At 46.3% G+C, this 13,483-nt stretch overlaps 1 protein-coding gene across 2 annotated transcripts in view; it reads right to left on the bottom strand.

Moving 5' to 3' along the window:
* The window catches only part of cplane1 (ciliogenesis and planar polarity effector 1), an 885,738-nt gene that overhangs the window by 165,450 nt on the left and 706,805 nt on the right, over window positions 1-13,483 (bottom strand). For both annotated transcript variants that reach the window (XM_087975286.1, XM_087975281.1), the window contains exons 20-21: window positions 9,439-9,577; window positions 6,499-6,608 (exon numbers count right to left, since the gene is read on the bottom strand). In XM_087975286.1, the coding sequence (XP_087831412.1) occupies window positions 6,499-6,608; window positions 9,439-9,577 (249 nt within the window). The remainder of the gene's footprint in view (window positions 1-6,498; window positions 6,609-9,438; window positions 9,578-13,483) is intronic.

Genomic DNA, 13,483 nt, shown 5'->3' on the forward strand with positions numbered 1-13,483 from the left:
TCAATTTAATCTCTGGGCATTGTCCCACCAACACAGCTATATCTGCGTTCAAGCTTGCCCACCAGACACAACTCCTTATCAACATTTACATTTTGGAGGCCCATGGATGATCCTGGTGGAATTCAGCCAGTGTTTGATGGCAACCTTTGCTTGGGACATTCACTCTTGTTCCCCATAACAATATACCGTCCTCTACCATGAGCAGGTCTCTCTATGTCCAAAAATGTTTTCAATTCTAGCTGCGATGACCCTTTGGTTTTCCCCATTAGTACCAATTGTTTCAATTTGGAAAGGACTGGATCTTTCTGTGAGCAAAGTTTGATATTGTTAGCTGTGACTGGAATGTGTCTAGAAAATTCAATGTCATGATTGAATTTTCCATTGGGGGTACCAAAGGTGATATATTTGCTAATGGAAGACAGCTCAATGCATCCATATTTGTACTCAGCCTCCCAGACGGTGTTCATAAGCACTCAACATTACAGCCCATCACTGAATGCAGCCCAAAGCTATGGGCGGCACTGCCTTGTCCTCTTTAAGCAGAGTTCATGATTATCACACATTTTCACCCATAAAGGTATTGGTGGAACCTCCGGACTCCAAATATGACTTCTTTCTCTATCTGGGTGATTTTATGCTCTGCATTAGTCAAAGTCCTGAATACATAAGCTATTGGGCGTTTCTCTCCAGGGGACCACCAATGAGCTAAAACTAACCTGATACCATATGGGAGAGATTACATGTCAATATATGTCATTCTTGGGATCACAGTGTGCCATCACTAAAAGCATGATAGTTTGTTCGATTATTTCATCCAATGCTAGGGCCTGTCTACGAGACCATTTCCAAATCTAACCTTTTTCATGAGTTGACGCAATGGTGCCAGGATGGATGCCAGGATATGTAAGAACTTCCCGTAATAATTTAACAGACCCAGAAATGACCTGAGCTTCTAGAAAGATATGGGAGTTGGGGCACCCTTGATCACCCTCACGTTATCTTCCAATAGATGTAGCCCAGCCTTTTTGACCCAGAAGCCCAGTCACTGGGGGAGGAGCCGGTACATACATTTTTCCCTTCTTAGGGGTCTGTCTGCTTTGGAGAAATGCTTTAGGACTATAGCCAGGTTCTTCCAGTCTACCTTATTCATTTTTCCTGTTGTTGGAATGTCATCAACATAAATGGTGACCTAAGGTAAACCTCGTAAAATATACTCCACCATCCACTGCCAAAATGAACAGGCTGATGAAATGTATATTGGGACAGACTCTTGTGGATATTAACTGTTGCATACTTCTGAGATTCCTGGATTAAACACAATTGCAAGTAAGTATGGCTCATGTCAAGCTTTGTGAAGGACAACCCTCCTGCCAGCTTTCCATACAAATCCTCTAAGCTAGGGATTGGGTTTAGTAGAAACTGGTTCTGCGATCACTGATACAGCCGCACCAGTACAGACCTCCATTTGAACCAGACTGCCATTTTACCAGACACTTATCATGGTGTGGAGGTTGCTAAGCAATTTAACTGTTTCAAACCAGGTGCAGGTGAAGTACCCAGGGTACGAACTCTCTTGGACACCCTCCTGGATACAGATCCTACTCCATTTAAGACTGTTACTGTCCCAATCTGCATATTGACACAAATTACAATGTCCTACTGGGCAGAATCCTGAAGAAGATTGTAATTATTTAGTTGAGACTTGGCTTTGTTTTGTGGTTTTGCTGTGAGCTGACCTAGTTACTCCTTACAAGGGTATTTCCTCAGGGTGACTATGCAGTTGCACTTAAGTGGTATTCCCCAAGCTCAGTCAGACAGGTGAGGGTGTCGGCTTCCATCGCAACTCAGAGGCTCCATTTGCCACGTGTTCCAATGATAAAGTCAGTTGTAGCTTCAGCTAGTTGGCGTTTCTGCACTGTCACATCATTAATCCCATGTACTAGACAGACTCTTAAGCATTTAGGTGAAAGTGAGGACTACAGATGCTGGAGATCAGAGTCAAGATTAGAGTGGTGCTGGAAAAGTACAGCACCTCAGGCAGCATCCGAGGAGCAGGAAAATCAACATTTCGGGCAAGAGCCCTTCATCAGGAATGAGGCTGGGAGCCTCGGGGGTGGAAGATAAATGGGAGAGGGGGTGGGGCTGGGGAGAAGGTAGCAAAGAGTACAATAGATGGATGGGGATGGGGGTGATAGGTCAGAGAGGAGGGTGGAGTGGAAGGGTGGGAAGGGAGATTGGCAGGTAGGACAGGCCATGGGGACAGTGCTGAGCTGGGAGGTTGGAACTAGGGTGAGGTAGGGGAGGGGAAATGAGAAACTGGTGAAGTCCACAATGAAACCCTGGGGTTGAAGTGTTCCGAGGCAGAAGATAAGGCGTTCTTCCAGGACATGCAGGTCCTGGGTCTCCTGCACTGCCAGTCCCTCGCTGCCCGACGCCTGGAGGAAGAACGCATCTTCCTAAGCATCTCATTAAAGGCTAAATCAAATTCACAGACTTCAGTCAGCTGTCTTAACCTAGTCAAATACCCTAAAATGGATTCCCCTGGTTCTCGAATTGGCAAGTAAAAGCAATGGTATCTCAGAATTAAAGGAGGCTTGGGATCGTAATATTCCTTAACTATGTCAATCAATTGTGGAATGGTTTTAGTATCTGGTACCTCAGAAATATTTAGTCTCTTAATGACAGAAAAAGCTGCAACTCCACAGTGTTATGAAGATGTGGGCATACTGCCCCTTTAAGAAAGTTACACTACCTGACAGCACAAAGTGTTCTGAACAAGGTAACAATGTAACATTTGGTTGAAACAGCTAACTGTAGCTGGTTGCCTGGAGACAAAAACAAATTTAAAGTTGGCCAATCAGTTTAAATTATACTCCCAAAAAATACCAAACTCCAACGAAGTTTGAATTTAGCATACTGACAAAATTAAAAACCAATGACATAATCTGAAGCTCTGGGGGTATAAGACCAGGAAAACGTGAACAATTGAGAGAGAACTGCCAAGCCACCAGCATGTACAGACTGCCCAAAACACAGCTCTCTTAAAGGTACCTTTATCGATCAGTGACCTGTCAAACAGAAATCCCTAAGAAGAAAAAAATCTACACAGGAAGATACCAAGAGCAGATTGACAGCTGGCTGGTTTTGAAATTTGAATTTTTTGGTAAATTTCACTCGGGGGTTTTATTGGACTAGTACTATAGAAGGGAAGATAAACGATTGTTTAGAGGAAGGAGCTGTAAATAGTTGTTAGCTAATTATTCTCTGTTATACTTTAAGAAATCAAGTGGTTAATGTTTACTTTAAATAGTTCTTGGCCTCTTGAATTTTCACAGATTATTGCACGGGATAAATCTTTTCTGTGTTGCTAGTTTAAATTAAGCAGGAGGGTTTACCCCGTGTCGTAACACCAGGCTTTCAGAAGAATTACTTGTTTTTCATCTGCTATAATGTCATTTGCCCAGAAAAAAAATACCCCGTTCTTTCCAGGGTGACTGGGCCTGGTCCTCAATAGTAGGATCCAATACGCCAAGCTTCCCAACAAAGACATCATGTTAAAACGTTTTTACACCCAACTGTTGTGAGCGAGTTTCTTCAGGATCAGGTTTTACCTTCATCGCCAATGAATTAACTCTTCAGAGGCCAGTATCCCATCATCAATCACTTTTTTATTTCCAGATGCATAGCCTTTGACAGCAGTACTGTTTCTTACTGAGTCAGTATTCAGAACATCTATATCCCTGACATTCACCCTTTTCTATCAGCCAGATCTCCCTGATTGGGCCCGATTAACAGCTCAAATCAGGGAACTCATATTCTATGATGTCCAGTGGCTTAGCTCGTTACAATCACTCCAGTTACCACAGATAGTAGTCAAGCCACTGGGTTGTTAAGTATACGCAGGGCTAAGATAGACAGATTTTTAATCATAAATAAATCAAAAGGAAAGGCAGGATAGTGGAGTTGAAGATTATTAGATCATTTGTGATCTCACTGAAAGGTGGAGCAGACCTGATGGGCTAAAAGTCCAATTTCTAATGCTCTGGCCTGAAACGTCAATTCTCCTGCTCCTTGGATGCTGCCTGACCTGCTGTGCTTTTCCAGCACCACACTCAACTCTGATCTCCAGCATCTGCCATCTCACATTCTCTATTTCTAACGATCTTTGACTGAATAACACTAATAAAACTTCAAGGCAGAATGTTGTATGGCTTATAGGGAACTTGCCGGTGATGCTGTCCCCATGTATCTGCTGTCCTAATCCTTATCCTTCGCCTTCTAGAAGTGGCTATAGGTTTGGAAGGTCCTGTCTAAGGACCTTTGGTGAAATCCTGCAGTGCACCTCGTAAATAGAACACAGTGCTACTACTGAGTATCAGTAATGGAGTGAATGGATGTTTATGGATATTGTAAAGTCCATATCTTTTTATTTTTGGACTGTGGACTTAAAAAAGAAAGATGGTGCTTTAATCCAGGGAGATAAGGCAAAGTGATCCTGCAGTTATATTGAAAAAAAAATCACATTTGCTGGAGCACAGTGTGAGGTGTATACAATGTTGTATTTTTTCCAGAACTGTGAGAGTGCAAGGAGATAAGGATACAAAGACTTAATAGAGTTTTGTAAGGTTATGAGGGTAATAGGCAAGGTGAATAGAGAGCAGCAGTTCCCTTAGTTCAAAGGTCAATAGCTAGGTGGCATAATCTTTAAGTGAAAGACAGGGGGTTGAGATGAGATTTGAGGAAAATCACTTTCACCAAGAGAGTGATGAGGTGTACTGCCTGAGAAGTTGGTTGAGCTAGGAAACCTTACAACCTTTAAAAAGCACTTGGTTGAGCACCTGAAACGTCATAACATTCAAGGTTATGAATGTAGTGTGGGAAAATGGGGCTTGTGTAGGATGTAGTGTGCTTTTCACAGTATAGGTTCGGTAGGCCAAAGGGCCTCCTCTGCACTGTAGATTCTATGAGACAGAATGGAGCGGATGGGTCTGAACTCAGGTAAACAAATGTTTTGCTTGGTTCCTAACCAGGCTACCATGGCTTGTGTGGTGCCAATGCAGCAGGGAAACATAACTTATGCAGTGAAAGCAGCAATAAAGCTCTCTCTCTCTCTCTCTCTCCTGTGTATCAATACCAAAAAATCTTCAGGAACAACTGGCTGGCATCTACTCACCTTTTATCACAATCCTCTCCTCAAGGAGAACTAAATGCCTTCAGAAACAGTAAAAGGACCAATTCTCAACCAGTGAATAAAACAGCATTGGTGTGCAAACCACCATGTGTCAATGGCAAGGAACCACAAGTGAGATAAAGTCCCAGCTCTTGTTGGGAAAGGTGACTGGTGGCAATTTAACCTTCAAGTCACCAAGCCACAGGCAAAGGGGTGAGGTTAATAAGAAGAGCTCCTCATTATAACCTCTGAGGTAGGGTTACCGAGCTCAAAACCTCACTCTGTTCTCTCTCCATAAATGCTGCCAGCTCTGCTGAGTTTATCCAGCATCTTCTGTTTTGGTGCTATTGAAGTGTACTTCTCTGATTTCTTTTGATTTTAGTTGTTGTTAATATCCATGTTATGTCTACCTTTGTGTGTCTGTTTATGAATAAGGAATTTAAAAGTGGTTCAGTTGATGTTATATAGAGAAATGAGTCAGCAATTCAGATTTCCTCAGGGCCAAGGATGAAAGACCATCTGCTTATCGTGAACAACGATTTTCTGTTAAGTACAGAAACCTGATGAGCATTTTCTTTTGATCTGAGTTTGTCAGTCAGAAGGGGATGGAGAACCTCAGCAGGTCTGGCACCATTTATGAACAGAGAAACACTCTTCTTTGCAAGTTTCACTCAGTGAAATTCTGACAAGGCAGGACAATGCTGGATACAGTCTCAGGCTATGTGATAAGCTATTTCACACTGGGATGAGGAGAATTTTGCTGGGCTTGCATTCCTCATTGCCCAGAGGGCAGTAAAGAGTCACCCACATTGCTGTGGGACTGGAGTCACATATAAACACCAGATAGATTTTTCAATCAATCAACAATGCTTTCATGGTCATCATTAGACTCTTAATTGCAGGTTTTTTTTGTTGACTTCAAACTTGGGACCGAGAACACTACCTGGGTTTCTGGATATTGCCTCGGCTGTGAAATGTCTTCACATAAAAGGTGGGAAACTTGTCAAATTCTCGAACAAGTCACTGAATATATTTAAAAAAGATACAGCTAGATTTCTGGACACTAAAAGCATGTAAAAGTATGGGGAGAAACCGGGTTGTGGCTTTGAGATACAGGGTTAACCATGATCGTACTGTGGGGGACAGCAGCACAGAGGGCTGAATGGCCTCTTCATGCTCCTAGTTTCTACATTTCTAGGAATTAACAGGCAGCTCCCAGACAAAGCTCAACACCATAACAAACACCTTAAAAGGCATAGATCACTAAATTGTCCTGTGTTCATTCCTTCTATTCTCAGAGCTTCGTGCATCAGGGTCAGGGAAAGTACCTGAGAGGATCTGGTATTGTCTCTGGCTTTTTGATATTTGCGACAGCTCTCACTCAGCCTTTCACGGACATGGAACATCCAGCACAATCCACAGAGGTCTCGAAAACAGCCTGCCAAGCAAAGACACAAGTGCATGTTACAATGACAGCCTTCAGGCAGCACTGCCACAGCTCAGTCTGTGCGCTACACAATGTGAATGCTGCTGACAATAATCCCCAGCGACAATAATGATGACAGTGAGCACTGATTTATATCCAGCATCAGGTAATCTCTCTTTGTTACCACCCTGACCTTCCCTGTCACTCTCCAGTCTGTCCTATCTCTATCCAGGAATCCCTTTCCCTGATATCTCACTCTCTTTCTACTTTGCCACTTTCTTCATCAACCTGTGTGATTCTTCCATACTTCTCTCTTACATCCACACAACTGCTCTTCTCACAAACTCTGTTCACCTTCCTCAAGCTTGTCCATGATCTAGTGCCCGTAACTGATGAGGGCCTGAGAGTGTGGGGGCGGCAGGTTCACTCTGACTGACACACAATTCCAGTACTGCCTTCAGTGAGGTGCACCCACAAGCCATACTAATGCAAAATACAGCAACCTTGAAGACAGAAAGTGGGATAAGACATTGAATTTCAACAGTACCTAATGGTAGACCTGGGGGAATGGACTGCAAGCATCCTGGATGTGATACATGGGGCAGGCTGGGATCTGAATCAGCTCCTCACCACATGAAGTCAGCTAAAAATCAACATCACTAACTATGTCCCATACGACAAGAAACTGTCTGGCTGCACCAGCATTTTGTCAGCAGGAAGGGGTTGGGAGGGTTGCATCCTTTTGTCAGCCCAGGGCTTGTGAGGAAGCTGCCACTAGAAGTTCCCCAGAGAAGGCTCTGAAGAGGAGAAGAAGTCACAACAGCAGCAAGGATGTGCTGGATTGGTTTGTCCTTTGATCGGAGCTGCCTGTCTACTTACCACCTTCCACTGGCTCAATATTCCATTTCGACAAAACAAGCAATCCTCAGCCCTTGCTCAGGGTTACTAACATGGGAGGCAGTGGCCTACTGGTAATGTCACTGCGTTAGTAGTCTAGAACCTGAGCTAAAATTCTGGGGATATGGGTTGGATTCCCACTGTGGAGTTGGCGGTATTTGAATTCATTAAAAACCTAGTCTAATGGTAAGTGCTGTCTATTGTTGTAAAATCCTGTGTCGTTACTCACTGTCCGATCCTCACTCTCTACCAGAGGTGGTAGCCTCTACTTCTTCTTTAATTTAGCAATTTGGTTAACTCTCAACTGTCCTCCATACGGACAGACAAGGCAGCACTGACAGGGGCCTCTTTGATGCAAAAGCAAAAAAACAACTGAATTCAAACTCTTGGAATCCAGTTCTAACAGTAAACTCTTCAACAATTAGAGTTACTCTCAGAGAGCATCTACACCAGCCCCACCCCCATTCACCTATTGTACTCTATGCTACTTTCTCCCCACCCCCCTCTCCACTCTGCAGGCACCCTGCCTCTATTCCTGATGAAGGGCTTTTGCCCGAAACATCGATTTTCCTGCCCCCTGGATGCTGCCTGACCTACTGTGCCTTTTCAGCACCACTCTGATCTAGACACTTGAAATGAAACCTAACTTGAAGTAAGTTTTAGTTTGTTTTTTATTTATTCATGGGATGAGAATGTTGTTGCCTAAGCTAGTATTTATTGTCCATTCCAGAGGACCGAGAGTTTGATGAGGAAAGGAGTTCAGTGAAAAGGAGAAGGGAGCTCCTCGCTTTTACTTCTTTTCACAACTCAGCCTCAGGCTGCGAATTGGAGGAAGCTAATTGGTGAGTAATGGGTAAGTACCGTACTTCCTTTAATTGTAATAAACAAGACAGTTTAGCCACGTGGAGTGTACATGCTGCAAGGGAAACTCTGGACCCAGCATGTAACTTGGACAAGGACCTTAGCAGGAAGTGTCACTGTGTTCAGCTTTGGTTTCTGGTTGGAGTCTCTGCTGCACCTTCACAGGTAGAGGACTGTGTGGAGAGCATCTGCAGACAGATGGTCACATCATAGTTAGCATTGTCTATGTGGTGAGGGAATGGGTAACTGCCAGGCAGTCAGAGAGAATGAGTGTAATGCAGGAGACCCTGTTTGTCCTGAACCGAATCTGTTTGCTAATCTGTTTTCAATTTTCAATACTGGTGAGGGTGATGGGTTCTCAGGGGACGGCAGCCTGGGCCAGATTGTCTGACATGAATACATTTTTTAAGAACTAAAAATTACTTCAAGTTAGGTTTTATCTGTACTTTCCCTTGGATGGGAATCTAGAACCCATGGGAGTCTAGGGGACATAATTTGAAAATAAAGTGGGACCACTTATAACCAAGATGAGGAGAAATCCTTTCCTGAGAAGGTTCTGAATGTTTGGAATTCTCTACCCCAGACTGCATTGGACATGTAGTCATGGATAAATCACAGTGCTATAAGCTAAAGTAATGACGTTGATTAGCTCAGTGGTATAAAGGGATAATGTTGGGAAATATTCGTGACGACCATACTGAATAGACAGCAGGTTCAGTGGACTGAATGGCCTCCTGCTGCTAGGCTTTATATCGTCAGTATTATGTAGTCAACCAGGCCCACTTGCCCAGCTGGGTCTCAAGAAGGCTGATGCTTGGTGAGATTCTGCAGCCTTGGTTTAAGAAGTGGAGCGAGAGCCAGTGCAGGGTCCTGCTCCACACTGTGCTTTGTCATATCTCGGCCGGAGCTGCTGGGGAAGACACATCAGGCTTAGGCTGCAATTTGCTCATGGCTAAATATCCTGTTGACATCCAGCAGGTGAGCAGCAGAGCGTTGTTGGTGCCTGTGGATGTCACATCACACCAAGGGTATCAGGAGAGAGGGTAAGGGAAAACAAGGAGACAGCTGGTGGTAATGTACTCACTGATTACTGCGCTGGAGATTGCATCAGAGCTTGCATCGCCCCCAGCTCCCGGTCTGAAGAAACTGCTCCGAGCTTTCCCATAACGTAGCAACGAGTCAGGGAAGGGAGGGAGTGGATGGAGACCAGCCTTTCCTCTGATCTAACAGCAAACAAAGAGATCAGCTAAGGAATCAGTGACAATGTTAAAAACCAACCTTCAAACTCCCACAGGAGAAAGTGAGGACTGCAGATGCTGGAGATTAGATTAGATTACTTACAGTGTGGAAACTAGTCCTTCGGCCCAACAAGTCCACACCGACCCGCCGAAGCGCAACCCACCCATACCCCTACATTTACCCCTTACCTAACACTACGGGCAATTTAGCATGGCCAATTCACCTGACCTGCACATCTTTGGACTGTGGGAGGAAACCGGAGCACCCGGAGGAAACCCACACAGACACGGGGAGAACGTGCAAACTCCACACAGGAGTTTGCACAGATCAGAGCTGAAAAATGTGTTGCTGGAAAAGCGCAGCAGGTCAGGCAGCATCCAAGGAACAGGAGAATCGACATTTCGGGCATAAGCCCTTCTTCAGGAATGAGGAGGGTGTGCCAAGCAGGCGAAGATAAAAGGTAGGGAGGAGGGACTTGGGGGAGGGGTGTTCGGAATGCGATAGGTGGAAGGAGGTTAAGGTGAGGGTGACAGGCTGGAGAGGGGGTGGGGGCGGAGAGGTCGGGAAGAAGATTGCAGGTCAAGAAGGTGGTGCTGAATCCGAGGGTTGGGACTGAGACAAGGTGGGGGGAGGGGAAATGAGGAAACTGGAGAAATCTGCATTCATCCCTTGTGGTTGGAGGGTTCCTAGGTGGAAGATGAGGCGCTCTTCCTCCAGGCGTCGTGTTGCTATGGTCTGGCGATGAAGGAGTCCAAGGACCTGCATGTCCTTGGTGGAGTGGGAGGGGGAGTTAAAGTGTTCAGCCACAGGGTGGTTGGGTTGGTTGGTCTGGGTGTCCCAGAGGTGTTCTCTGAAACGTTCCGCAAGTAGGCGGCTTGTCTCCCCTAGACCTCTCCATTTCTATCTCGGACGACCGACTCAACACGGACGTTTACTATAAACTGACTGACTCCCACAGCTACCTGGACTACACCTCCTCCCACCCTGCCCCCTGTAAAAACGCCATCCCATATTCCCAATTCCTTCGTCTCCGCCGCATCTGCTCCCAGGAGGACCAGTTCCAAAACCAAACAACCCAGATGGCCTCCTTCTTCAAAGACCACAATTTCCCCCCAGACGTGGTTGACGGTGCCCTTCACCCCATCTCCTCCACTTCCCGCTCCTCCGCCCTTGAGCCCCGCCCCTCCAACCGCCACCAGGACAGAACCCCACTGGTCCTCACCTACCACCCTACCAACTCCGGATACATCGGATCATTCTTTGTCATTTCCGCCACCTCCAAACGGACCCCACCACCAGGGATATATTTCCTTCTCCTCCCCTATCAGCGTTCCGGAAAGACCACTCCCTCCGTGACTCCCTCGTCAGGTCCACACCCCCCACCAACCCAATCTCCACACCCGGCACCTTCCCCTGCAACCGCAAGAAATGCAAAACTTGCGCCCATACCTCCCCCCTCGCTTCCCTCCAAGGCCCCAAGGGAGACTTCCATATCCGTCACAAATTCACCTGTACCTCCACACACATCATTTACTGCATCCGCTGCACCCAATGTGGCCTCCTCTATATTGGGGAGACAGGCCGCCTACTTGCGGAACGTTTCAGAGAACACCTCTGGGACACCAGACAATCCAACCCAACCACCCTGTGGCTGAACACTTTAACTCCTCCTCCCACTCTGCCAAGGACATGCAGGTCCTTGGCTTCCTCCATCGCCAGACCATGGCAACACTACGCCTGGAGGAAGAGCGCCTCATCTTCCGCCTAGGAACCCTCCAACCACCAGGGATGAATGCAGATTTCTCCAGCTTCCTCATTTCCCCTCCCCCCACTTTATCTCAGTCCCAACCCTCGAACTCAGCACCGCCTTCTTGACCTGCAATCTTCTTCCTGACCTCTCCGCCCCCACCCCACTCCGGCCTATCTCCCTCACCTTGACCTCCTTCCACCTATCGCATTTCCAACACCCCTCCCCCAAGTCCCTCCTCCCTACCTTTTATCTTAGCCTGCTGGACACACTTTCATAATTTCTGAAGAAGGGCTTATGCCCGAAACGTCGATTCTCCTGCTCCTATGATGCTGCCCGACCTGCTGCGCTTTTCCAGCAACACATTTTTCAGCTTCAAACCCCCACAGCACAGCACAGCAGCACAAACACAGAGGCATTCAATCTCTCCTCCAGCCCCTCAAGGCTGAGTCAGCAATTTGCCCAACCCAACCCTTCACAGCCCATAAGGCCACAAGTTATCGGAGCAGGATTGGGCCATTTAGCCCATCAGGTCTGTTCCACCATTCAATCGTGGCTGATATGTTTCCCAACTCCATTTTCCTGCTTTCTCCCCGTAACCCTTGATCCCTTTACTCATCAAGGGCCCAATTAACACAAGGCACCAGTCCCTCCCTAGAAGAGAAACCCTTGGAAGGAAGGTGGCTCTCTGCCCCAATGAACAGGACAGTGCAGTATAGGCCCTCTGGCCCTCGATGTGGATGAAGCTGCAGCATGGTAAGAACAGTCATCAAACTGGCAGTAACCAAGTGGTGGAATAGGTTGGCAGGGATCAATTCAGAGTCGGATTGGGCAGGACAGGGATAAACTGGAGGCAGTGAGAAGGGGAATTAGGTAAGTGAAGGTGCAGAGTTGAAAGAAAGGAAGGAGGGTGTGCTGCTTACTGTACTGTGAGTGCTGCTTGGGTAAACGAGAGTGCTCTGGAGTTGGGTGAAAACAGCTCAAGGTGAGACGGGACTAGGTGAAGTTGAAAGACTGAGTGTGGTGCTCAGTCTCAATCTGAGCAATTTAGAAATTGACACAGCCCCAGCGGAAACAGTCAATTGGTAAGTGATACCTGCAGAGCATTTTCTTACAGATTTTAAAGGATTATACATTAGCTTAAATAAAGATAGGACATTTTGATTATATTAGAAGTGTTTGAAATGAAGGAAAGTCCCTTGCTTAATTAAAATCTCTTGAAAGGGTAAAGGTGATGATAGGAGACCTCAGGCCTGTGGTGTGCTCCGCTTGTGCATTGTGGGAAATAAGTGTCCCTGATGATTATGTGTGCATGAAGCATGTACAGCTACACGCTCACCACCTTTTGGGGCTGGGAGCTGTGGGTAGACTCACTGTGGAGCATCTGGGATGCTCAGAATACCGTGGACAGTACATTTAGCAAGGTGGGTATACCACAGGTGAGGATTACACAGATAGAAAGGAAATGGATGACCATTAAACAAAGTAAAAGGCTAAAGAAAGAGGTGCAGGGGTCCCCTGTGGTCATCCCCTCTCAGATAGATATTCTACTTTGGCTAATGTTTGTGGGTGGGGGAATGACCTCCCAGGGGAAAGCAGTATCAACCAAGTTGACAGCCTCATGAAGGGGTAATATAAGGGGTACAGGCAGGTGTTTGTATGGCCACAGATGTGAATCCAAGATGGCGTGTTGCCTCCCTGGTGCTAGGGTCAGGGATGTCACAGAGCGGCTGCAGGACATTCTGGAGCGGGAGGGGGAACAGCCAGTGGTCATGGTACATATAGGTGCCAACAACAAAGCCAAACAAGGGATGAGGACCTGAAAGCTAAACATAGGAAGTTAGGATGTAAATTAAAATGCAGCACCTCAAACGTAGTAAACTCAGGATTCCTCCCAGTGCCACATGCTAGATAGAGCATGAATAGGATCAATCAGATGAATGCGTGGCTGTAGGAATGGTGTACCAGACAGGGGTTTAGATCCTTCAGGGATTGGGACTGTTTCTGGGGAAGTCTGACAGGTTGTATCTGGACAGAGTTGGGACAAATCCCCTCCTGGGGGCTTTTGCTAGTTCCACTGGTGAAGTTTGAAACTAATCTGGCAGGAAAGAGGGAACCGAAGTGTAGGTTTAGATGGGTCAGA

Source organism: Chiloscyllium plagiosum, unplaced genomic scaffold (genome assembly GCF_037043375.1).
Source record: "Chiloscyllium plagiosum isolate Xiang-an unplaced genomic scaffold, Cpla_swu_hap1 HiC_scaffold_2, whole genome shotgun sequence".
NCBI classification, from domain to species: domain Eukaryota; kingdom Metazoa; phylum Chordata; class Chondrichthyes; order Orectolobiformes; family Hemiscylliidae; genus Chiloscyllium; species Chiloscyllium plagiosum.